At 34.8% G+C, this 26726-nt stretch overlaps 1 protein-coding gene across 1 annotated transcript; it reads left to right on the top strand.

The window, feature by feature from the left end:
• Positions 1-5224: 5224 nt before the first annotated feature.
• LOC136801379 (dual specificity tyrosine-phosphorylation-regulated kinase 1A-like) lies at positions 5225-24382 on the top strand. The gene is made up of 7 exons (XM_067058021.1): positions 5225-5492; positions 11867-12049; positions 12973-13120; positions 13993-14279; positions 22663-22809; positions 23042-23182; positions 23424-24382. The coding sequence occupies exons 1-7, from the start codon at positions 5250-5252 to the stop codon at positions 24252-24254; spliced, it is 1980 nt and encodes a 659-aa protein (XP_066914122.1). The 5' UTR covers positions 5225-5249; the 3' UTR covers positions 24255-24382.
• Positions 24383-26726: the final 2344 nt, after the last annotated feature.

Raw genomic sequence — 26726 nt, 5'->3', positions numbered from 1 at the left:
TTGATCGGGCAGGCAGTTGATGGCTTTGCAAGTTTTCCTCCACTGATGCAAGTTACCCGACTTAACGGTAACCTTAATAATTGTTTTGAAGAATGCGACGGCCTATTAAATAACAAAGACAATTACAATAAAGACTTCAACTGGCGCGTAAGAGGAAGCCCAAGAACAAAACTACGCATTGTTAAAAAATTACAAAACCAAACAAAAATATCTTCAAATTATAAACCAAAATACTCTACAGAAGAAATCAACAGCGATTGGGCATCAACAGATGATGTAGACTATTCGTCTACATATGGTGATGAATGATTCATTTTGTAAATAGGCAGTCAAACTCTATTAGCTTTAAAGCTAGTACAGATTTGTACACATTTTCCGACTTTAAAGAATATACACATTAACATTAACATAACAAATTACTTCACATACATACATTACTTTCCCTCAGCCAATAAAATGTGCATAGTGTCCTCCCTCCCCCCTTTATAAAGGGGGGGGATACCATAAATTTAGGAGATTTTGACTGGGGGAACTTCACTGATCTCAAGGTGATCTTGTTGCAAAACCTGTTTAAGCAATAAAATCAGCAAATCTTTTGGGATAAACCAACTTTTCAGTACAATTTCATTTTTCCAGCACTTTCAAGGCTATTTTTTCAAGCTTTCCAAAATTTCAAACTTGATTTAAGGCATTTTTATGTTAACCATATGGGGAACCGCAAAATCTTCAAATAGCTGGGGGAATTCAAAAAAGAGGGGGGAATGGAGAAAAATTTTGATTTTTAGTGGGGGGAACCAACCCAGGAGGACACTTTGATGTGATAAATTATCTTGTCTCTAGGTAACTGTTGTGGAGTAATTAGTTATGAATAGGCCGTCACGTTCTCCAAAATAACTATTTGAACTAAACTTATTTACAAGGTAATATCTAATTTCCTACTGCAAGATCTGGTAACTTGCATCAGTAGAGGGAAACTTGCATAGCCATCAAATGCCTAACCAAACAAAGCAGCAAAAGTCCAAAACAAATTTTTTTGCTTGCAGCTCTACTCTACCATTTTGGAATCTCATATTTTGCCGCGTGAGTATTTTTGTTTGAGTTAGTATGGCTCCGCCCCCCCCCCCACTTATTTGGGTGGGGGTGTAAATCTAAAATCAGCCTAAAAGTGGGTGGGAGCTGTCTCATTTTTTAAACTAAGGGGTTGCCTAAAAAAGTGGGGGGACCTGAAGGGCTGCACTAAAGTTCTGGGGGCTAATTACAATAATTAAGAAATTGTAAAAATATTTTTTAGTTTGGTTCTAATATTCTGTTTTTAAATATCCTACCGTTTTATTTTTATCTGCGTGCGAGAGGGGGTGGTACACACACTACAAAAAGAAGACATTCCATTGTTGCGAAGCGATTCAAATGTTTTGCTTTGTTGACATTCTATTGTTGCGAGCGAAGCACTTTAAAATGTTTTAATTTTGATTTGATGGCGATTTATTTTTCTTTGCTGGGACCTGAACCTTGAAAGTATTTTTTGCAGGGACCTGAACCTTTAGATTTCAACTGGGACCTGAACCTTACTGAAAAGTGGGGGGACCTAAAACTTAGGGGGGACCTGGAACCTAGGGGGGACCTGGAACCCCATTCAGAGCCATGGTTAGTCAACAGAATCTCAGGTAAATAAAACAGCATGGTTGGGTAATAAAAATCATGCAAGATCATAAATTTCAAGATGGTGGGAACTCTGATGTTTCTCAATGGCTGTTGGACATGTAATCTCAGATTTATTAATGGTACTAACATCATAATTATGCATGACATCACTTTTATGATTAGGAGATACATCTTACTCGCAAGTTTTGTCAATCAGGTTTGTTTTGATATAACTTTCTATTTTAATGACCAGCCAGGTCATTCATTTTAGGGCTATGCAAGTTAGCCTCCACTGATGCAAGTTAGTTGATCTCACAGTACTGTTATTACTTCTATCTATCTATATATCTAAGTAGCATTAAACATGAATGTTCATTATCACTACAGATAGAAGCATTTAAAAATAAAAATAAGGGTGGTGAAAAATATATAGTCATGTTTTTTATTTTAAAGAATTTGTGAGTATTCTATTATTATTTGACTCGAATCAGGCAATAAAGTTTAATAAATTTGACGAAGTGTGATTAAAAATACAGTTCAATTTATTTGATTAAATTACATTTGGGGTGTTAGCAAATGATAAGCAAATATATAACTTTGAGATGACATTTAGGTCAATTGTTGCATTGGTTGATATATACATACTTTGCCTTGCTCACAGTTTAGCAGTGAGTCTGATGGTTCTGAACCAAATCCAGTCGGGTTTAACTGTAGCATAATAAGACCACAGAGCAGAGTATACTGTGGCTGTTTCAATAAATTTAGATTTTATAGTTTTCTATTGAAGAAGCTTGTAGTCTGGGATGCCTGCCTTAAGCCTTAAGTGTTCAATATTGTAGATTATGTAGTTATTTTGTTTCTAAACAACAAAAAGGGTAAATTTTGCGAGAAATTATTTCTTTATTTTGGATTCACTTTAAAAAACAAATCTTCGATTGAGTATTTTGGCTGGTTTACAGAAAAATTCCTGGTGGTAGTATACTAACAGGTCGTAGTATGCTACTCTCGGGTACCTAATAGCCGGGGGGGTTGGAATAAGCAGGGGGGTTGGAAAAAATCTCAAAATTTAATAAGCGGGGGGGGTTGGAATAAAAAAGTCCTTGGTGGAAAATGTTTGAAAAGGAGGCTAGTACAGCAGAATTAAGACAAAAAAGGTAACTTTCAAAAACATTTTCGAAAAATTAATTAGCGGGGGGGACAGCTATTAGGTACCCGAGAGTAGGTGGTTGATGGTGCTCCTAAGAGCGTGACAATTTGCTCAGTGACAAGACTTCTTAGGAGTCAATTTAGGTATCTTTTTTATATAGAATTACCTCTACTCAAGCAGAGAGCACAGAGTAGTTTGTTCAGGTAGAGCCGATCTTTACGCTGCAATCCTTAAACAATAGTCTTATGTCGCATCTTTTAATAAGTAGCACCTAATTATAGTGATCATTTTAAGAGACAAAGAAAATTTTCTCCAGAATCACTAATTTTTAGATTTAAGGATGCTTTTCCTTTTAATTAAAGGAGTAAAAATTTGTTTACTGGAATTTTTCAATGTTTAGGGACCCCTAAAAGGTTATGTTTGTGAATTGAATGTCATAAAGATGTTATAATGATGTTTTGTCTTAGAATACTAAGCTATACAACAAGGTGTTAGTATGCTTCAGCTGAACGTAACTGAATCAAGGGAAACCTTAAAGGTTTAGGAAACTCTTGCATATAAGTTATAAATTTATAGATGGAGAGTCAACATCTTTTTATTCTTTTTTTGACTTATCATCAAAAGCAAAACCGTTCTGTTTAGACATAATTTGTAGATTATGCAATATGAAATTGCAATAAAAAGACCTGTTACAAGTTCTTGCTCTGTCTTGCTCCACAATTTTGTCTAAAAACTTCTGAAAAGACTTAACCATCAATACAATGATTATCAGGCGAAAATAAAAAAATGTAGTGTCTCCGGAAACCGGCTGGGTGAAAAATGATTTTTTTCTGACCTGGCCGCAGGCTAGCAAGGTTCATCGATATGGTTCATCATAATAAAAATCAAGTTGACCATTCAAGCTATCAAACGTTGTTTGGTTAGATATTCCCGCTTGTAGATTAAGTTTTGTTCGTTAGTAGTTGATACATTAGTATTCAGGGCTTACTTCATACTGTTTGATAAAAGTTATCTTTAAAGTTCTATTTCAATGATCTTAAGTTATCAAAAATAGCAGTTGGGCCTTTTCATTATTTTATTTTTTGAATGTTTTTGTGTATTCAGGCATTATAAATGCTTTTCTTTATGCTGTAAACATTTTTTCCTTTGACTTATTAGTCTTTTAGCAGGCTAAAAAGTGCCATAAAAGTTACATTTTAAATTCAAAGTTTGAAGTTTTACAGATTTTCTATTTTGTCAAGAATTTTTTGTGAGCATAAACTTTCGCGAATGGCCCTTCCTAGAATTTTTAAAGACATTTACTTTCGCGAAAAGGGCCAAAATTTGCGAAAATCGCGAAAGTTTCTACGCCTAAAGTATTACCTATGAGCAAGTTTAGTTCAAATTTGGCACGCTAACATTCTCCCAAATTAGAACGTGATAACGCTGCAAATCTTCCCTTGTGACGTCCTATAAAGTATTAAGCTTGACAGGCCATATTTTGAAAAAGCTTGTGGGCCATTTTTCAAGCCCTTTTAGCATCCGGTTATCGGACGCTGCCCCTCCTGAATTTGCTAAAATTTTGGTTAAACAGCCTTTTTAGTGGTAAAACACTGCAGAAGTGCCCTTTTTGACCACTAACGGACGCTGTCCTGCCTTTCTAAAATATTGACTGGCATGCAGGGGGGGGGTCTTGCAGTTACTCCTTGACACTATGTGGAGTAACTGCAATTTTGGACATTTTCTACAGACACCACCACCCTTGCAGTTATTCCATAGTGTACTAACTGATTTTACCCTCAAAATTGGTGTATACCACCCCCAAAAATGCCAAATTTGGCAATTTTTTCACTGAATTCCTCATTTTTGATACCATTTTACTGGGTACGTCTTATTAATGACCGTTCAAGAGTTAAATATCTCAATCATTTTCCAAGTTTGTTAAAATATCTTTCATCCCTTGATTGAAGAAAAAAATGAGATTTTTTTTGACTTTTGAAAAAAATGTTTTGAATTTTTTTGCTTCCGGAATTTTAAAAAACCTAAAATTTTAAGTGAAAAATTGAAAAATGTGCTCACTTAGTACACCATATCCTACCAAAATCGACAATTTTGGGCTTGGCACCACCCATGTGGCAGTTAGTCCACTGGTGGAGTAACTGTTTTCCCAAATTTTGGTTTATAAACCACCACGGTAGTAATTGTCATAGTGTTTATATAATAACTGCATGACCCCCCCCCCTGTGGCATGGCAGCGTCCATTGGTAGCCAAAAAAGGCACTTCTATGTGAAACTGAGTCAATAAGTCGTTGCATTCTCCCAAACAACTATTCTAATAATCTATTACTTTGTCTGCCTTTGAAGCTAATACAAGCTCATCAGCAACTTTCCTGGTCACTAACTTAACTCTTTTGATGAAAGGAATGAAAAATTAGCATGTTTTTTACTCTTTATTCTAGGTGTAATAAAATGAAACGCTGGGATGACTCTTTTATCTTATGAAACCATTGTTGACTATAAAAACAAAAAAAGCGATATGGCAAAAACAAATTCAAATGATGAAAAATATGCACCATATCCAACAGCTCCAAGAACGACCAGCAGTCAGGAATCATCCTATGATTACTATGTACGGAAGATACCAACTACTTTTCGTGACCATCAACAGGCACCTTTACGAAAACTCTCAACAGACCTGATCAAAACTTACAAACACATTAACGAGGTATTAATTTATTGATTTTGATATTTAACTCTCTTTGAGCACAACTCCTATAACAGGGTTTCCAGTGGTCTGGAAATCCTAGAAAAAGCCTTCTCAGAGAAATAAAAAACAAGGAAGAAAATCAAGGGAAGTCAGGAAATTTTGGTTCTGCAACAACAGTCAATTTCTTTTAAAAATGGTTAACTACCTCACATTTTCCATAATTTTGTTTTTCTTTTTTTCTTCAACATTTTTTCATCTATTTTCTGATGCCATTGTTTCATAATCTTGTGCTCTTTTCTTAAAAAATTGTTTGATACTCTAAAAGCATCTTTATCTAGATTGAACAGTCCGTTCCTCTAAATGACCCTGCATTATAACACGTATGCGTAATTTCTTGTTCTTTTAACCTTTATCCTTTCCTCTTCATTGCTGAGTGTAACTTTTGATTGTCTGCTTGTATAGATTTCTTCTTTCTTCTTTAAGAGCATCCAGTGTTCTGCCTTGTGTTGCTGAGTGCTTTGTGCTTGCTTGTTTTGACCCATTCAAGTAATAGCAGCATTATAGTAACACAGTTCCTATATTTAAAGCATCAGTCTTTGTATTGCAGACAAAGCTGAATTCAATAGGATGGGAATTTCCTTGTAAAAGTTTTTGTTGATTTCAGCCATAATGTTGCATTCTCTGCAGCAAACAAAGACAACTACAACCACTGAATTAGCACATCTGACTAAAAATAACTAATAATATTTTATCCCCAGAAATTGAATATTAATTATCAATTTTTTCAGGGGGTACAGCCGCAGGGAGCTAACCCATAGGATGCTAACCCTGATTTTCAAAAAAAATTGTCTTAGTTACCACCACACCCTTTTTAGTACGTGGTACTAACTTTTTTCTTAGGAAAATAGGGACTCCAGCCCCCTATTTAGAAGCCGCTCCCCAAGGACAATAAGGCTACATAACTCTGAAAAAATGATAAAATGTTACCCATTTTACCCACCAAACATAAAAATTCAGTAGTAAATTCAAAGTGATATACCCACCCTGACCCAAATATTAATTTTTGAGATTCAAAATTATGGCTCAGTACCCTGTGGCTGTACCCCCTGTTTGTTCACTAGTTTATATCTTTTTGGCATTATTTTCTTCCAATACAATTCCAAACTCAACGCAAAATATTGATAACACAAGTGAAAACTTTTTTGTCATTCTTGGTCATTTTCTTTGTAAAAGAGAAGATTTATCTGTACTAAAACATGTCGAACGAAGCAACTTAATGAATTAATTTTAGTGTGCAGGTGTTTCAGAGATTGATTTTTTTATTCTGACCTACTGTAACCTACCTTAAAGAAAGAAATTTTTGCGCAATTTAATTTCTTGTTTACAAAATGGCCTATTTTGCCCTAATAGACCAATTTTAGAGATGATTTTTTAGATTCTGAGATTATTATTTGTGTTTCGCAGAATTTAATTTTGTGGATTTGTCAAAAAGCCACAAAATTAAATTCCACAAAAATTTGTTCCCGCAAAAATTTTTTGCCTTGAAGGTAAAGTAAAATTTGAAAAATAATTGAACTTAGTCTATTTTTGAAGGAGAATTGTGTATGTTTTGCATTATCAAACTATTATGTAGGATGCACCCATTCTCTCGGATATGTTTTGAAAAAATTATCGTCCAAGAGTTTTGGGGTAACCTGGAAAATCATTAGATTTGTGCCTATTTTTGATTTGATTTGTGGATTTTATGTAGGTTGAAGGAAATTCATTGTTTTTGCTTATATTTTTTGGAATTTTGTATTTTAATTAAGGAAAATCACAACTGCTTTTGAATTTTTGTATTTTTGAAGGCAAAAATGATAATGGTCATAGCGTCAACCCCTCCTGCTAGTTCGGGGGTTACACCCTAATTTTTTCCCAAAAAAGGAGGGGGCTGGAAGTACACCACTTTTTTGGGGGGACTGGAAGTACACTACTTTTTTGGGGGGACCTATGTAATTGGGGGAGTTAAAATCTCATCACTTAACGTGGGGGCTAAAATAATTCAGCTTAATAGTTGGCTTCAATTACCCAAATTGAAGCTCATGAATCCGAAAAATTTTCACTAGCGGCGCAATATTTTTATAAAAAGTGTGCAAAATATTTTATCTTAAACTTACAACTGAACGCAATTTACATTGGAAAAACCTTTTTTACTGGATCAATTTTTTGAAAGTGTTTAGGGTCAAAAGTCCTGGGGGCTAACAAAAAATTCATAAATCTTTAGGGGGACTTAAAACTCAGGGGTGACCTGATTTTTGCCTGGGACCTAAATCCAGGCTGACGCTATGATGGTTGTGCTTCTAAATAAGCTGTACTTTTGAAGGGAAATTGAATTGAATTCTGATTCTGTGTATTTAGAAGAATTGTGCCTAAATACTGGGTTTATGCACAAACCTAAATTATTTCTTAAAAGTTTCGTCCTACTGACACGCTAACCACTAGGCTACCCATCAGCTAGTTTCCGTAAATTGAGCAAATTTGTAAATTGACATATATAGTATATAATGGGTAACCAGACCTCGTGAGTTAGGATAACTGTTATGATTGCCAAATCCTTTGAAGGAGCCCCACTAATAAACACCACTGACCGGGTGTGGGGGGTTACTCCTTTATTCCTATAAAGGAGCGCTCTATATAGGCGCTGAACAACAATACTTGCACCAACTCTTAATTTAGGCGCTTCTATTTAGAAGGAAAATCATTCTTTGTGTATTTTTGAAGGAAAATTATCTTGAGTGTTTTTATATTTTTGTGTATTTTCGAAGGAAAATCATATTTAGTGCTGTTACATTCTTTGTATTTTTGAAGGAAAATCATAGTTAGTGCTTTTGCAGGCTTTTGAATTAATTCTGTGTATTTATGAAGGAAAATCATCCCAATTGTACTAATAAATTCTTCATATTCTTAAAGGAAAATCATAACTTCAACTTTATCTACAGTAGATTCCAGGTTATTCGAAGCTTCAAGAGGGATAAGGATTTTCTTCAAATAACCTGTAGTTCGAATAACTGAAAAATTTGTTTTCCTGCCAGATTTTCAACTTAATCTTCATGGGACTGCATGGGATGGATTTTTCTGGAATGATTGGGGCATTTTGGCCCAGTTGAGTGTAATAAACACAGTTTTTTTATTATTCGAAGAAAGAGTAAATTAAAAAAACTGCTATCAGCTTTTAAAATATGAAAGACCAAATGAAAATATTGAACTTTGAAAAATTGCTTGAATATTGTAAACCTGATTTTTTGAAGAAAAAATATTGTATTTATGGCAGAAAATCAATGTTTTATTGTTTTTATCACAGAAAATCAATGTTGAGCTCATCCGCGAAATATTATATTTTTCAGGGACTTAATTTTGCAGATGGCGCTATTGAGAGACAATATTTCATGATTTTGTTACTTTCACTGCCTAATTATGCATGTTAGCTGCTAAAATATTCATTATTGGAGCTTCTTTGATGCCAGTAACGTTTATTGAGTTTTGGTTATATTTCACGGATTGAGAAATTTCCATAGGGACTTGATTTTGCAGATGACATAGGATGACACCCAAATCAGTGAAATTTAATCTCCGCAAAATTTTATCTCATTAAAGTACTTGACACTAATAAATCTTTTAAACATGAAAACGGCCATCAGCGATCTGGAGGCCATACAGTATACACTGTAGTTTAGAATTTTGTATATTATTGAAGGAAAATTCTTTGTCTTTTTAAATTCTGTGTATATTTGAAAAAAAATATTTCATTCTGTGTTTTTGAAGGAGGGTTTTCATGAATTTTGTGTATTTTCGAAGGGAAATCGTTGTTTTCCTTTTTAATTCTGTGTATATTTGAAGGAAAATCATGTTTTTTCTTCTGAATTCTGCTGTTTTGAAATAAAATTGCGTGTCTGCGTGTGTATTATTACTTTTGTGTATTTTTGAAGGAAAATTTTTGTGTTTTGTTTGTCCTTTCGAATCCTTCTGTATTTTAGAAGAAAAATTGTACATTTCTTGTGTTTTTTAAGAAAAATCATTGTATGTACTTTTGAATTTAGTGTTTTTAAAAAGGTCATTTTACTTCTCTACACCTTTTCACAAGATTTAGTACATGCTTTTAGCATTTTTTGAAGCCGCCATAGAATAATATAAATTGCAAAATTTTCAAACTGGAAAAAACTGTGTAATACGATTTCTTTAAAGACCTTTTAAGACCTTTCAAATACTTTTCAAGTCCCTGCTTTATCTAAAGGACGTGAAATTTAAATACATTTAAAATAATTTTTCATTAGGAATCTCTGATTTCATATTGATATCGAGTTAATTACTTTGAAATTACAAGACATTGATCTTCAGGTGAATTGTTCCCTCGTTTTAACTGTGAGGTTTTGAATTATAAATGAAAGTGAAAGTGATGGAAGGGAAATACCAAATTAAACTAAATTCTGAGAATCTTTTCAATCATTGGGATCGTTTTCTTATAAGAAAACTAATAATTTTTGATAGAATTAGAACAGTGTTTGCACTTTCTTATTCTCTGATTCATAACTTCTTTCGAAGCTTCTCATCAATTATTCAGGAAAGGGTTTGCCCTGATTATGACATGGTTTCTACTTCATGTTTTGGAAAGTAGACAAAAGAATTCTTTGGAAAATCATGAAAATTAAGAAATAATTTATTCAACACTAGTGGTCGACCCCCAGAATACTGAAGCCACCAGAGTGCAATTGTAATGTTAAAGGCTGTATACAGATTTTTTCAGCATACTCTTGAAAATAAGCATAAATTTTAGAAAAATATAATGAAGATTTGCTGGTAATCACTAGATTCAAAGAAATTTTAGATTTCTCTAGATTTAAAACGATTTCTTTACTTTTTAACGTTAGTTTTAGTAAAGCGGTATGTTTCGTCACGTTCATTTTTGACTGGATACCGCCAGTAGCTGGACCTAGGAGTGCCAGGAGGCGGTTCAATCAGAGACGTGTACTTTTTAGTTTAACTTTTTTTTCTGTCAGGTGGGTGGGTACAGGTTTTTAAAACAACATAGAACCGAATTTGTTAAGTAGGTTTTTATAATACTTTTTTATAATCTTTTAAAAGAAGATTGTCGAAATGTTAAATCAGCTATTCATCAGTTACACGTTTTTTATAAGAGCAAACTATATAAGAACAAAAGGCTTTGCGGACTATTAAACACCCTATTTCTTAGTAAAATGCTCACTAAATGCTCACTAAATGGTGAAAATAAGAACATGTTGAGAACATTTTTCGGCTCAAAACATGAAGGGTCGAGAGCATCCGGAGGCTTCAAATATTTCGAATGTTCTTATAAAAAGAAGTGTTTCAAAAATCAATCACTTTAAAATTTTCCTAGTAAAGCCTTTTTTCACGTATTCGACGCAAATATCTGCAAGCAGTACGACACGGCTCCCTATTCTTAGGGACGCAAATTTTATGCAGTTCGTTTCACGAAAATGTAGATATCATATTTCTTCTCATTATATCTCAATATCCTGTAAGATCAGTGAGGAAACTGTCAGGGTCGTCTCTAAAAAGTTTGTCCTTAAAATAGGGTACTGCTTGAACAATTTTAAAAGAACAACGAGGTTCAAAAATGCCAGAGAACAATGCTGGACCTGGAATTTTAAGCAAATTAAGGGTCAAATAAGTAAAAACGTTCCCTCAATTTTGTCCTGGAAATAAGAACACGATAAGAACAATTTTAGGTTCGAAATGCTAGAATAATAAGAACAGCCAAGCCTCGACAAAAATTTACTGATTCTTATAAGAAAGAGTCATTGGTTAGGAAACTGTTTTCCACCACTATCATTGAAAAGAAAGGGAATTTATAAACATACTTCGATATCATCCGGGGGATAAATTTTTTGTCAGTTCCAGACATTATTGAATATAAATTTCTTTTTGGAAAAAAAACTTATTTCATTTTTCATCATATTTCATGAAACGATCCCACTTTTTATTATAATATCCCTAACGCTGAGTGAAAACTATTTCGGATTCCAAATAATATTTCCCTTTTTGAGGTTTTGACTGAAACTGAGGATTAAGTTGAATGAATTATGGGGGTATAATTTTCTTCTTCTCTCTACTTCCAACAATTTTCAATTTTTTCAAATTTTTTGTTTTAGGTTTCTAGATCTCGTCTTTTTCCTTCTCACAAGTTTCAAGAAAAATCATCAATCCATTTTTTAAATCCTCTTGAGACAGCCGAGTAATACAAAGTAATTGTTTAATAATACGGAATCCTTTACTGGACACGTGACAGGTGATTGAAGCCAATGTCTTTTTTCCTTCAAAAGTAGTTTCAAGATGTCTTGACGAGTTTAATCTAGATTTCATTCTTCTTTGGATAGGTTTATTACAGCAAAAAGAAGCGACGGGCGGACAAAGAGCGGGCGGAAGTCGAGTTCAACAAAAAGGGGCGTCACAACGATGGTTATGATGATGAAAATTACGACTATATCATCCGAGGTGGTGAAAAGTTCCTGGATCGCTATGAAATCGACTCCCTAATCGGCAAAGGTTCTTTTGGGCAGGTGAGCTATGCTGTTGTTTTTTCTTATCATTTTATAGAAATTATAGATTTCACACGTGCAATCTTCTTTTGGGGTTCATCGGTACTGAATCGATTGATAAGTTTTGACCTGCTTTTACAATAAATTTAATCAGTAATATGATTGATTATAAATTTAAACAGGCTTTATTTTTGTCTTCGCATTTGTAATTAGAGCAACTTTAAAGTTGTTCAAAAACTCCATAAAATGAGAACAATTTAAGAACAGTCCTTAGCCTGAAACTGATGAATTTTGAGCAAAATGATGGCTTAAGTAAAGTAAATATAAATGGATACAAGGTGCAGAGCTTTGAAATACCTCAACTTTGCCTCTAAAAGTTTGAGGGTAAGAACAATTTGAGGGGTCAAAAATTAAAAACAACCGAACCTCGACAACCGTCTGGTTCTTCTTGTACACGCCTCTTTATTTTGAGATGTCGTGTCGAGATGTCATAATGTAGATCTAATATTATACTTTGAGTGATGTTACTATAATTGAGCATCTCGTGTTACGCTGATGAGCTGATAGCTATAGTTTTCCAAATAGTTTTACCAGATGATTGAGAGATACACAAAGTTTGATTTATCTTTTTTCAAAGTTTATGAACAGGATTCATTTTAGTGATGTCTTGTGATGGAATCTTCATGCACGAAGAAGGAGTTTCGATATTTACATTTTACCGAGCCCTAAATTGTAGACTGGAATGAACAATTCCCTACATAGCAATTTTTGATCAAAAGTGTAGACTTTTTTGTTTGCTCTGAACAGATTGGTTTGTCTTTTAAAATGGAGCTAGTAGAGCTGTAGAGACTGTTGGATCGTTACAAACTTTCAGTCTTTATTTTCGACTTCCGTTGTTCTTTTCTGTGACAAACTCTTGAATTCTTTTTGTTTCATTTCTGCAGGTGGTGAAAGCTTACGACCACGAAGAACAAGAATTTGTCGCCATCAAGATCATCAAAAACAAAAAACCTTTCCTCAATCAAGCGCAAATCGAAGTACGCATTCTGGAACTCATGAATTCGCACGACCCAAACTCCAAATATTACATCGGTAAGCCCAAAGTCACGGTCGTTTTTCTTTTTATCTCTGAAGCTCTTTTTCTCAAGTTCATTTTTAGGCAGCAGAAGTTTGTCTGTTTGTGAAACGCTATTTTCAGCAAGTTTCTTGTATTAAAGGGACATGAATTAAAATTAAGTCAGGTCACGCGTGTATGTTGTTTTCTCGATTACCAAGACCTATCTATAAATAGTTCAGTTGTAAAACATTACATTCAGGCTTTGGTCCTGTTACTTTTTCTATCTGCTGTCTTAGTAAACAGTTTGCCATATGCGAGAAAAACGAGGAACGTTATTCTGAGCTGTGGTTAGCACTCTCTAAACCACGAAATACACCATAATTTTGGGGCCTCTGTTTGTGCAATTTTGAGCTTTCATCAAAACAAAGTAGTTCCTTTTAGTAGTAACTAACAATTTTTCTTGAAAAGTGAATTTCTTTTGAGGTGTCGATGGACAGCGAACATATTTATGCAGCCGAATTCTCATTATTTGTAAAAAGGGTTTTTATCTTCTAAATTTTGTTGACCCGTTGGCATAAAAAATAAAAGGTCTCAAAACTTCTAAATCAGTCTAAATTATATTTTGGGATGAAACATTGCACAATCTTTACGAGACTATTTTTGAATTTCCAACCAAGTCTTTTAATTTGGAATTTTTTCCTTATTGATCTGTATTGATATATATTTCCATGGGATTTCTCAGTCAGTAAACCATATTTTGTCTAAATAGTAAAGTTTTTAAAAGGGACGTCTTGGTTTCGTGAGAAGCTCGATTTTTATTATACCTTCGATAAAAAAGTGTGAAGTGTGTATAAATACTTTTGAATATTATTGTTGATTGCGTTTTTCTTTCCTTTGTCATTTTTAGTAAAACTAAAGAGTCATTTCACCTGGCGTAACCACTTATGTCTGGTCATGGAACTTCTTTCATACAACCTCTACGATCTACTACGGAACACAAATTTTCATGGTGTCTCGCTCAATTTGACGCGGAAATTTGCACAACAACTCTGCACCGCCCTCCTGTTTTTAGCCACGCCCGAACTGAGGGTGATACATTGCGACCTGAAGCCAGAAAATATTCTCCTGTGTAATCCGAAGCGGAGCGCTATCAAGATTGTGGATTTCGGAAGTTCCTGTCAGCGCGGCCAAACAGTAAGTTCGATTTTTCTGTTTTCGTATTGCTTCGTCATTCGTAACCTTTTTCGCCCGTTTCTTTTGTACTTTTTGAAGCCTTTTTTAAGCTACTACCAAAGTAACTTAAAGTTATAAGTGGGATTTTCTTCGACCCATTTATATTCCGAAAAAGTCGAATACATTAGTAAAAACTACAACTGTTTGTCGTCTAGTCTTTTGCACTATCTTGAATAACTTTGTTGTAGTTTGCTTTCTCTATCACCTCGCGTATATCGATTATGCATTAATTCAGTATGCATTCATTCGTCTAAGCCAATATTTTCCTTTCAAGCTCTTTTTTCTGCTAACATTTTTTATTAAAAATTCTTTCTTCGTTGCGAAATTCCGATAAGCTAACTTTTTCCGCCCGCGCGGTGTTTTTATTTCGCTCGATTGAGTAGTTGACTCCCTGTACAATATGACGTCACAATTGTTTTCTGAATTAGCCGTGGCGAAAATGTGTTACGAATGGCTCAGATTATTTACAACGTAGAGACGAACAGGACGTAGTACAACTTCAGGTTAAAAATTACATGACATAAAAACTAAATTATTCACTTATAAACTTATATTTTGAACGAGAAAGGGTTCAGCTTTGTTTAGACACATCTTTATAACATTTTACTTGCTGGTTTTGCTAAAAGATCGAGATGTTCCAAGTTTGTAATTTGACCGCACTGTTGCAAAGCTTCGCTTGACCATGTTGGGAGAAAATACATTTTGATATTCTTGAAATAACAGTGCGACTCAATGCGGCGAGTCATGTTTACAAAAGAATTAAATAAGAGACATATGTAAGGAGTTTAATGCCCTGAGTGCTATGAAGACAAAATTTTCTTGATTTTATGTTATAAAGTTATAAATTTTGAAAAAATTTTGGAAATTTAAAAAAAAATTTTTTGAAACAAAACACCTGCAATTTGTTCTCGCTTGAGAAGCTTTTCGTAAAACTAGCTCAGTTGAAGCATGTATTTTTTGAAAAAAATAGATTAATAAAACTTTAAAACTTTGCATTTTCACAGCAGTAGTGTCCTACTCCAAAAAAATCTCAAAAGTTGAAAAAATTTTGCCGCCAAAATATATCCTCTTTTGAATGGCATACCGGATAAGTGGGATGGGGGAACCTGGGAACCTAAAGTGGGAACCTAAATGAACACCTGAAAAGTGGGATGGGGGAACCTAAGTGGGAACCTAAATGAACACCGGAAAAGTGGGATGGGGGAACCTAAGTGGGAACCTAAATGAACACCGGAAAAGTGGGATGGGGGAACCTAAGTGGGAGCCTAAATGAACACCGGAAAAGTGGGATGGGGGAACCTAAGTGGGAACCTAAATGAACACCGGAAAAGTGGGATGGGGGAACCTAAGTGGGAACCTAATTTTTTATTTTTTTTATTTTTTTTTTATTTTTATTTTTTTATAGCAATATATTTCGCACGTCTATTGACCTCCTATGAAACAGAACTTTTGATTTTACATTTTATAAAGTTTTTTCTCCCTTTCTTTTATCAAACGCTCTTTGAAGACTTGTAAGGATGGTGCTTCAATAAAAACTTCTTCTAGATCATTCCAAGGTTTCACACTTCTGTAAAAAAGAGAGTTGCTTTGGTAGCCTCTCATACCGTCATTAGCAAAGTTCCTTTGAAGCTCGTAATCATGCTGACGTCGTGGTCGTGTTCGAGGAGTAAATTTCTCTGATCTTATAGACTCGTCATAAATGTGGAGGTTCTTGAAAACTTCCACCATATCACCAACTTGCCGCCTGGTCTTTAGGCTAGGTAGATTGATGAGTCGTAGCCGATCTTCGTATGAGTAGTTTCTATAGCAACTAACTAGCCTTGTAGCTCTTCGTTGGACGCCCTCGATTGCATTGATATGGTTGATTAGCCTTGGAGACCATACTACATGTGCATATTCCAAATGGGGTCTGACAAATGCAATGAAAAGCGTTCGAAACATATCTGGTGAGAGAAATTCGAAGCTCCTGCTAATCAAGCCAACGATAGAGTTAGCTTTCTTGATTTTACTGAATATATGGGCTTCAAAGGTCAGGTCACTATCGATTATCACTCCTAGATCTTTTTCTTGGTCAACATGTTCTAGAACAGATCCTGATAGGGATGGACATATTTGATGTTCCAAAATTTACCCAGTGTTAAAACATGACACTTGTTCGGATGAAATTCTAAAAGCCGGACTGGCTTTGACCAAATTTTAAACCCTTAGAGTGCACTTATTCTCATTTTTGCTAATTTCCACCCTTACAGTGTACTTTGGGAAGCTTGGAAAAAGGGCCGCACGTACGGTAGGTCGTTTACCTTGAGTGCCCCCCCCCCCGTGGATCTATGCTTATGTGTATTGAAACGTGGCAAGCCGTGCAATATGTTCTATTTTACTATCAAACATTTTTAATTAATGAAGTGTATTCACACGCTGTACTGTTTGGTTGGTACAGAAAGAAAAACGAGCTAGAATCCGTTAAATGCTAAGCGACCCCAGCCCTGACCCGAAAATTGGAGCTGCTAATAAAAAACAATGTGTATTGCATCAAGAGTGAACAAAAACTAGATCGTAAATAATGTTTTACTAGATTCTGTATTCAAGCAAATTAGATCCGTGCAAAAGAAAGAAGAGGCTCTAAGTTATCCATCGAGCTATGAACGAACTTCTAATTCCTTCTAGATTTGAAGATATGACGGTTTAAAGTTTAAAGTTTAAAGTCAATTAAGTCAATTTACTAAAAAGAACCTTTCAAAAAGATGCACTATAAAACTGCTGATAAATAAACATGCTTTTTTGAGCTAATTGAATAAATAAATTCCCTTTGTTTTATTTTCAACATTATTGTTTGCGAACCGTAATGTAAAAAGTAAATAACTGGTGTTCTTATTATGATAAAAGGTTTTTTCTTTCCTTGCATATAATATCTTTCTTATCTTTATGTATTTGTTTTTAAAGAAAATAATAATAATAACAAATTAGGTTCCCACTTTAGGTTCCCGGGTTCCCCCATCCCACTTTTCAGGTAAAAAATATGTGCACATCTTTTCAAAATTTTCAAAATTTGAAAGTAAACACAAATCGCCATTTCAATAGACCTATTTATTTAAACATAAAGGAATTCTTCTTAAACTACGATAAGACTTGCTATCGAGCAAGTCTTATTTTTCGCTTATTTATTTGTTTTTAAAGAAAAATATTCAATTCTATTAATAATTAAACAACTTAGGTTCCCACTTAGGTTCCCCCATCCCACTTTTCCGGTGTTCATTTAGGTTCCCACTTAGGTTCCCCCATCCCACTTTTCCGGTGTTCATTTAGGTTCCCACTTAGGTTCCCCCATCCCACTTTTCCGGTGTTCATTTAGGTTCCCACTTTAGGTTCCCCCATCCCACTTTTCAGGTGTTCATTTAGGTTCCCACTTTAGGTTCCCAGGTTCCCCCATCCCACTTATCCGGTATGCCCTTTTGAATAGAGGTTTTCCGTGACGTATATAATCATTCTTTAAAGCTATTTCTCAATTGCATAGCGACTAAATAGATGAAAGAAAACACTCTTTGCCAACATCTTTTATATGCTTTTATGAATGAAAAGCAGATCAGTTGTCACGGTTAAATATTTATTGATGATAAGAAGTAGGCCGCACAACACGGATTACCCACAGAACTTCGTCCAAAATCAACACCTATGAAATCCTGAAACAAACGTTCTGTTACAGGTCCCTACTAATAAACTCAAGTTATCAGCAGATAACTACCAGATCAAATAGCAAGCCTGCTGGGCCTGTAAATATCTCATATTACTCTTAAAAAGATTTCAACAATCTCATGATATTTCTTCAAGCCTTCCCCCATTAGATGGGATATTATTATCAGTAATCAGCTAAGCAATTACATCAATAAGTGGAAGCATTCAGTCCTATTAAAAATAATACATCCTGGCTCCCTCATTCGAAAACAATGTACGGCTTTCACAAGAACTTATCTAAGCTTAAAACTTGAGCCATATCTCTTGAGACTTTGAGACTTCCATTGTTTTTTATTTTTACCAGAAATTCTTTGCATTCCTGCCTGGCGGATTTCCGTCCCCTAGAAGCCACAGCTAATGAATGTTTACTTCGATGTTTTGAAAATTTTTCGTGAAATAACTTCAAATCTAAAGTGTGTCACAGCTTACTATTGGTGTTCAAGATTCTCACAGGACGCAGGGGGGGGTCAAGCAGTTAGTACAAGACATCATGCCTACTAAGTGATTCTTTGGAGGAAAGAGGCCACACCACCACCCTTTGACAGTTAGTATGAAATATACTAAGTGATTTCAAAGGAATTTCACTAAGGACCACCCCTTAAAACGAGTCTGCTAAATTACGTGGGTTACGTGCGTGTCGTGGGTTCGTGGGTCCGTGGGTTCGTGCCCTCGTGGGTGTTCGTGGGTTAAAATGTCTCGTGGGTTCGTGGGTTCGTGGGTCAAAATATCTCGTGGGTCCGTGGGTTCGTGGGTCCAAAAAAAAATCGCGTGGGTTGAAATTGCTCGTGGGTTCGTGGGTTCGTGGGTCCAAAAAAATCACGTGGGTTAAAAAATTCCAATAATTTTCCAAAAATAAAAAATAAAAATTCATATGGGTCATCGGGTATTTTTTAGAGTAGTCGAAAACGCTATCTACGACCTATAGTAAAGCAAAAATTGTAAAAGTTTAAAATTGAAAAACTTCCTCATTGTTCTTCGTTCTTCTCACCCTATAATCAACTCAATAGTTTTTATGAGAAGAAAGAGCGAAATGGAAAATGTCAAAAAACATTTCCAGCTGATCTGATTTTAATATTTCTACCGCTGACCTCAAAAAAACGACTTCCATCGAAAGCTTTATAATATATATAGCCCAATTAACGTCACTACGAGGAATCTTATTTTTATCTCCCTTTACGGTTTACCATGTTCCTCCTACCACACAATTAATACAAGAGGTCACAGTCTTTTAAAAGAATCGTTTAATTTATAATTAATAAAATAAAAACATTTCCTGGGTATTTATAAAAAGTCATGTCTATTGGTTATAACATTAACAATTCTTCTTTATCAACTTAGCTGAAATACGGTCCTTCGGACGGTAAAATTGTGCAAGGGTTTCAAATATCGAAACACGCGAATCGCAAAGAAATTTACAAAAGAAATAATTGAATCATTATTAAGTGTTTTACGGTTTTAGAAGATGATGGATTTAAGAATAGATATGAAACAGCGAAATGTAAACAATGTTTACAGCTCTCGCTGCTTAAAATATCATATCTTACACGATCTTACAGTATTGGGATTTTTGGAACATTTTGGACCCACGGGAAAATTTGGACCCACGAGCGATTTTGACCCACGAACCCACGAACCCACGAGCAATTTCAACCCACGTGATTCTTTTTTGGACCCACGAACCCACGAACCCACGAACCCACGAGATATTTTGACCCACGAACCCACGAACCCACGAGACATTTTAACCCACGAACACCCACGAGGGCACGGACCCACGAACCCACGAACCCACGACACGCACGTAACCCACGTAATTTAGCAGACTCCCTTAAAACCTATCAAACGAGAGTGTGATATTTACTTTTTGTCAAACCATGTTCCCAAAATTGTTTTGAAACAGTTATTGATTTGGTATGATGAATTAAAATGAATCAAAAATTTTATTTTAACACAACACTGTACAGCGATATATGTACAAGAGTTTCAAATAACGAAGTACTTCTCAATTGATACAATAATGAAACACCGTAAACCAAAAACATAAACATAATATGTAGCGTTCAATCAAGGCAGAAACAAATACTTTTTCATGATTTATAAAGAACAAGATTACGAACTTTTACAATTTCAAAATCGATCTAAGTCAAGAAAATAGTAGCTTCAATGTTCTACAGATTTAACCTAGCTTATCAAATCTAAACAGATAAAAAGGACAATTTCAGCGTCATTACTTTTTGTAAGTTTCATATAAATTGTTTTATAAACTACATTATACGATTTCAAAATATATGCATATTAGACAAAATAATCATTTAATTAAAAATTATCACTACAACATCAAGCTTTATTCCAACACCGCGTCTATTCTACTAATAACACAAATATCAAACCAATAAGTGTGACATCATTTAAACACAAAACTTTTCTTAAGTACAGGGAATTACCCTACGAACATTAGGGGAAAATCAACTGACTTTTTTCTTTTATTTATCAATCTATAGTTAGATAATTCCCCTGATATAGTGTTTAACTAAAGGGTAATACCAAACAAACTCCAAAGGGGAAGACTTAAATGTCTTAGGTTCTTTGATTTCTCTTATGGAGGGGGATTTCCCTGATTGCTTTTAGTATTTATTTTTAATATTTTTCTAGAAAAGGTAAAAAAGTAGCACTTAGTATTCATTTGTACTAACTGTTTTCCTAGATTTTTTACTTGACACCACCCTAGCAGTCACTTAGTACCATCAAGTACTAACTGATTTTTGAAAATTTTGTAGGTATACCACCACGGTACTAACCGGCATGATGTCTTGTACTAACTGCTTGACCCCCCCCTGCAGGACGCCATGTTTTGTCTGAAATTGTTTTTAGTATGCCTTGGACGTTAATACACTTTTTTATAAGAACAAACTTTATAAGAACATAAGGATTCGGAGGCCAAAATCTTAAGTTAAGAACATTTTAAGGCTTTGCTGACTCAAAAACACCCGATTTTTAAGGAAAATGAAAAAATACCTACAAAATAGTGAAAATAAGAACATGTTGAGAATATTTTTAGGCTCTAAACTCAAAAAGTTAAGAACATCCGAAGGCTTCAAAAAATTTTTTTTGATGTTCTTATAAAGAATGCGTACCTGTACAGTAACCAGTGGAATACAGATAAAAAAATAAAACCCGATTTTTATGGTAATGCTACATTTAGCCTTTCTTGGCTACCGTTACTGGCTATCAATTCTTAAAATAGGTTAAAGAACGATTACATAACGGTTAGTTGTTCCCCGATTTGATTTGTCCGAGCATTTGCAATATCATTTGAAAACAGCAAGCTCAAATACCTGTATAATTTGTCTATCCGGATCTCAAATCAAGCCCACCCCTATGTTTTTCTCTTCTGTCTCTCAATGTTTACAGATTTTTGAATGTGTCTCGATGTAATAAGCGCAAAGAATGCAGTATTTCGGAGAAACTTTTGGTTTCATTCATTTGTAGATATTTATCATCAAACATCGATTTCTTCAAACAAAAATGATAAAATAAATGAAAAAAAGAACGAAAAATGAACAGAGAATTCGCTAAGAACGAACAGCATGAGCTTATCCAATTATCAAGACTTCCCTCCTCCCCTCCTATCTATCTTTCATTCAGTATTTTTGTTCAAAATTCCATTCATTTATGATTGAAAGAAACGCGAATATCGTTTTTGATTGAAGTATTCATCCAACATACTCGAGGGAAAACATAAACAGCCCATGCGATATTTGGTCGTCTAGGATAATAGCAGACTGTCATTATGTACCCGAACTTTACATGCCATTTGACCGTGAGATATAAGCGTGATATTCACACCCCTGTTTCACAGACCTGGAGGAGGCCCCAACCATCTGGAAAATTTGGTCGACACTTCGTCCCCAGTGGGAGAAATACCTACAATTTCAGCCCCACTGGGAAATTGACTTTGATTTCATCCCCATTCGAAAATCAAAATTAGGAATTGCACACAAAAACAATCCCGCATAATTTTTGACCTTAAAAACGATGGAATTTCTATCTCCATTGGGATTTTGATAGAAATTTCCACCGGGGCTGTGGTGCAGGAGTGTTGTTCTCCTACCGTTTCAGAAGTAAATCCCTTTCTTTCCTTTTAAAAGACCATGGTAAATTATTGTGCCAAAAGATTCTACAGAAATCTGAATGTCGTCACTAGTTCTGCACTGCAAACTGTTTCTACGGAAACAAAAAGCAATCAAAATTTTCACATCTCCTTTGTATGAAATGATTTGCTTTAAATAGTCTTCCACTTTTTTAAACCGACTTGTGTTTACGAAATTTGATCAGGCCTCGACTAGTGGTCTTCTATATATATCATGAACCTGGATATAAATCCCTCATACTTTGTACTTCATATATAAAACTCTATTCTAATAAGTAACTGTTGACTGAAAAAAATTTGATTTAAAACCCGGAGTGAAATGAGATATGTTTATATGAGGGGGTCTATCTAACAAATCCTGCATTACTAAAAATAGACAAAAAGAACGACAAATTTCATATATTTTCATATTTACGTCTTTTTCGGAGAATTTACCCGCGTTTTTTTTCTCTTTTTTTTGTGCAGTTGTATCAATATATTCAGTCGAGATTTTATCGGTCACCAGAAGTGCTACTTGGTCTACCCTACGACCTTGCTATCGATATGTGGAGTTTGGGTTGCATACTCGTTGAGATGCATACCGGCGAACCGTTGTTCAGCGGCTCAGACGAGGTAACATTTTGTTAATATGCAGTCATATAATATGTGAATTTTAGTCCCAAAAGCAGGTTTGATTGAATGTTTGTCAAATTTGTTTTGAGAATAACACGCGATAAGGTTCTTATATCTTTGTTTCAGCACTTCTTGGGACCTGTGTTAAAATGTTTACAATTTTCCTGTTTTCCAACGTGTTCATTCTCACTTGGTCATAGTTGTGTTAACTTCCTTTTCGTTCTTTTTACAGATTGACCAAATGAACAAAATTGTGGAAGTTCTTGGTATCCCACCCAAAGTTCTTCTCGATAAAGCGCACAAAACTCGCAAATATTTCGAACGAACGTCCGATGGGACCTATCAAGTTCGACGCTACAAAGATAGCAGACGTGTATGTATTTTCTTTCTTTTGAAGGGGCCATGTTCATTGGTTTCCTCCTGTTACATTTATCATAACGTGATTTTTACCTCTTCATATCTTGTTACAATGTTGAACCAATTCTCAAGTTATCTAATCGAAATTCCACATACGTTTTCATTTGTCTTTGCTATTTCTCTCTTTGGTTTGATTTCTATCTCCAACTCATTGAATTAAATGTGATGTTTACAACTTAGTCTCTTTTATTTCACAGGAATATTCCGGTCCTGGAAGTAGACGCTTACACGACATTCTTGGCTGTGAAACCGGAGGTCCCGAGGGAAGGCGAAAAAACGAAACAGGTCATACACCACAAGATTATCATAAATTTAAAGACTTAATATACCGTATGTTAGATTACGATGCGACGACACGAATCACTCCATACCAGGCTTTGCAACACGCTTTTTTCAAACGCTCCTCCGATGGAGAGTCGTCGTCCAATTCACACTCCTCCTCACCGTCACCTAGGTTACAAAAAAGCGATCGTGACAATAATCCTTCCTATTCATCATCCAGTTCACGCACCTACCCTGCATCCATACCACGTCCTTCGTCCGATCCGACAGCGGGTGGGATGGGATACCGGTCCTCAGCATCCATGGATTGTGAAAACGACAGCCCGCAAGGACCAAAACCCATAAAAATCCGACACAATGTACAAATGCAAACGGATCCCATACCGGACGTAGCGCAACTCGAACACAGTAGTCGTCCGCCGGGTGATGAACAAGTTGAAATCGACGAGGATGAAAGAACATTAGCGAATTCTTTAACAAACGCACCGCTCGGTGCTTCTACAAGGACGTCTAAAAAATCGACTAATGAGTCGTCGGAAGTTGCTCCGGTCAGCAACATGCAATATTTTAATAACATATCGAACAGTACAAACTATCCTTTGAATTCTACTACAAGCAATGGTGTACCGTTTGGATCGAAAACAGACTATATTAAAACGCTGAATACGCTAAGTAATTATAAAGACGCTTCTTACAGTTCGTATTTGGTGGCTACTTCAGATTTGAATCCGACCATATTGAAATGAGATGAGATGGGGGATTGGTTCACTTTATTTTTATATTACTTTTTTTGACGATGATCCTTGCTGCTGTGATTTTCCTTTCAAATTCTTTATCAATTTTTATTGTTTCAAATGCCACATCAGAGATGTTATTTTTTTTAGTTTTTTTTTTGTCTCCCGTTTTTCGGTCATTTTAGATGATCGAGCTATTTTGTGGTGTCATTTACTGTATCTGTTACCACTGTAACTCAGAATGCCTGTCTTATCGAGCATGCTTTGGTACAGGCTAGTTATAAAAAACCTTCCATATGAAGTGCTATTTTCAGTAATCAATCATCTGATTGAAGTTATGTTCGACCATCAAAATTCTTTTACATGCAAACTGAAGGAAGTATACGTTTGCCTAGTAAATTTTTAAAATTTTGTGCTACTTTAGCACTGAAAAAGTAACTTAATAATGTAAGCACTGAATACCAAATAGCAACGTATCAATATTTTGTTTGTGTCTTATAAAAGTTTGTTCTAAAGCTCTTGTATGACACAGAATTTGAAATAAAAATTCTAATAGTCCTAGCCAGCATTGGATTGCTGTTGCTTATAACAAACAGGCTTTTAAAGTTTTCGAAAGGCTTTTCTTTCAGAATGAAGTTTTTTCAAAGTGACGCGATATCAAAGAGGTGTATTACTAGATGTTTCTAATTTCGATATTACGTTACTTTTTTTACGTTACCCCTTCGCCCATTCGAGAAAACTTTTTTCTGTCCAGTTCGATCCAGTTTTAAAACGGGATTGATTTTATTGTGAATATATCATTTAGATAGATTTGTTTTTTCTTTTCTTGTACAGTCGACCTTTTTCAAATAATAATTTCAAAACAAAATATTTGAATTCTTCTTCAAATAGTTATTGCTCCAATTGCTTGCTTTTTCGTGAAGAATGGTAACCACGTCCAAATACATAGTGAAAGAAGAAAATAAGCCAAAAGTTTTACTTTTCTTCTTTTAGGCGATATTGTTACTTTTTTAACTATTCTACCGGATTCACCAAAATTCTTTGCAGTTCACAGTAATTGAAGAATAGAGATCCATGAAGAAGACCCTTTCGTTATAAGGCTTCAACGAGTAGGATTGAGGTGTTAAGAGAGGCAGGGATGTACACCAAAGCCTCAATATTTGATAGTATATATCATTATTATTGGTGGAAAAAAAGTGACGATGAAATTCTTTGCACCGAAATTGTTTGATTGGTGATATAGATTTTTGATCACTTTGATCATTTTCTCGCGTTTAAAACTAAATGATTAGGTGGTAAATTTCGAGTTTCGGTACTCTTAGGACAAAAGATGCGAACAAGACTAAAGCGAATTTTAAACGTTTACCCGGTTTATTAGTGTTTTCCAATGTTAATTTCAACGTTTCTCCAGCCAAAAGGTGGCGACTTTTTTGTCGACGAATTTTCACTTGATGAGCAAAAAGTAACCAAAAACAAGAAGACTAATACGAATTTTCACCATTTCAAAGGTTTCGAATGTCTTACGCAAACAACTTGGCACGTGTTCAACTCAAGTTATGGAGACTCCACTGTATCGGTAAATTAATCGAGCACTGATAAATACTTTTCCAAAACTGAACTTTGAACCCAAGTCGAAACAAGAAGGACGTTTTTTGTGAGTGGCACACTGTTCAAGCTTCTTTGAAATGTTCTTGGCCCAAAAAAATCTGTGGTTTTCAAGATTGGAGGGTTATTATTTTCATGGCTCTTGAGATGGTCGAGGTCCCACAAGCAACGTAGATTGAAAGAAAACTTTAAGATCATCAAAAATTTTAATATTTTTTTAATTCAATCGAAATTGTTTATTAATACAATTTTTGAAGTGATTTTGATGAGTACTTCGAGAAGAGAAATTCAATTTTTGTTTTTGCTGGGTATTATTCTTTTTTGGGTGCACAAAATAATTTCAACACAGCATAGACCTTTTCATAAATTACGTCACGAACATCACTTGCGTCGTATTCAAACAATTACCATGGTGATGTCCCTTGAGACATTAAATGTTTTTTTTATGAATAGTTTTAAAAAATCTGCTGGGAGTGAATCACTATGACAATAATTTCAAAACGAGGCAAGTGATGTTCGTAACGTAGTTTATGAGCGCATTTTCTGAAGAATTTGCTTTGAGCACCCCTGATATTATACCATATCTTTGTGCCCATAGACCTTTTCATAAATTACGTTAGAGGGCGGTCAATGAAAAATCTCGTATAGTAAAGATTACATCATTAACAGCATAATTAATATAATTATGCTATCGTTTGGGTCTCCAACCCTAGCCCTAACTGGGATAATCGATATTCTTATAAAAAATGTTTCTTATAAAACATCGATATTTATAAGCAGTGTTTCTTATAAAACATCGATATTCCTATAAAAAATGTTTCTTATAAGGAACCTCCACAGTTTTTTTTAAAACTACTTTCTATTCATAAAAAAATCATT

The sequence above is a fragment of the Clytia hemisphaerica genome, unplaced genomic scaffold, assembly GCF_902728285.1.
Source record: "Clytia hemisphaerica strain Z4C2 unplaced genomic scaffold, Clytia hemisphaerica genome assembly, whole genome shotgun sequence".
Taxonomy (NCBI): domain Eukaryota; kingdom Metazoa; phylum Cnidaria; class Hydrozoa; order Leptothecata; family Clytiidae; genus Clytia; species Clytia hemisphaerica.
This window is presented reverse-complemented; position numbering and strand designations above follow the sequence as displayed.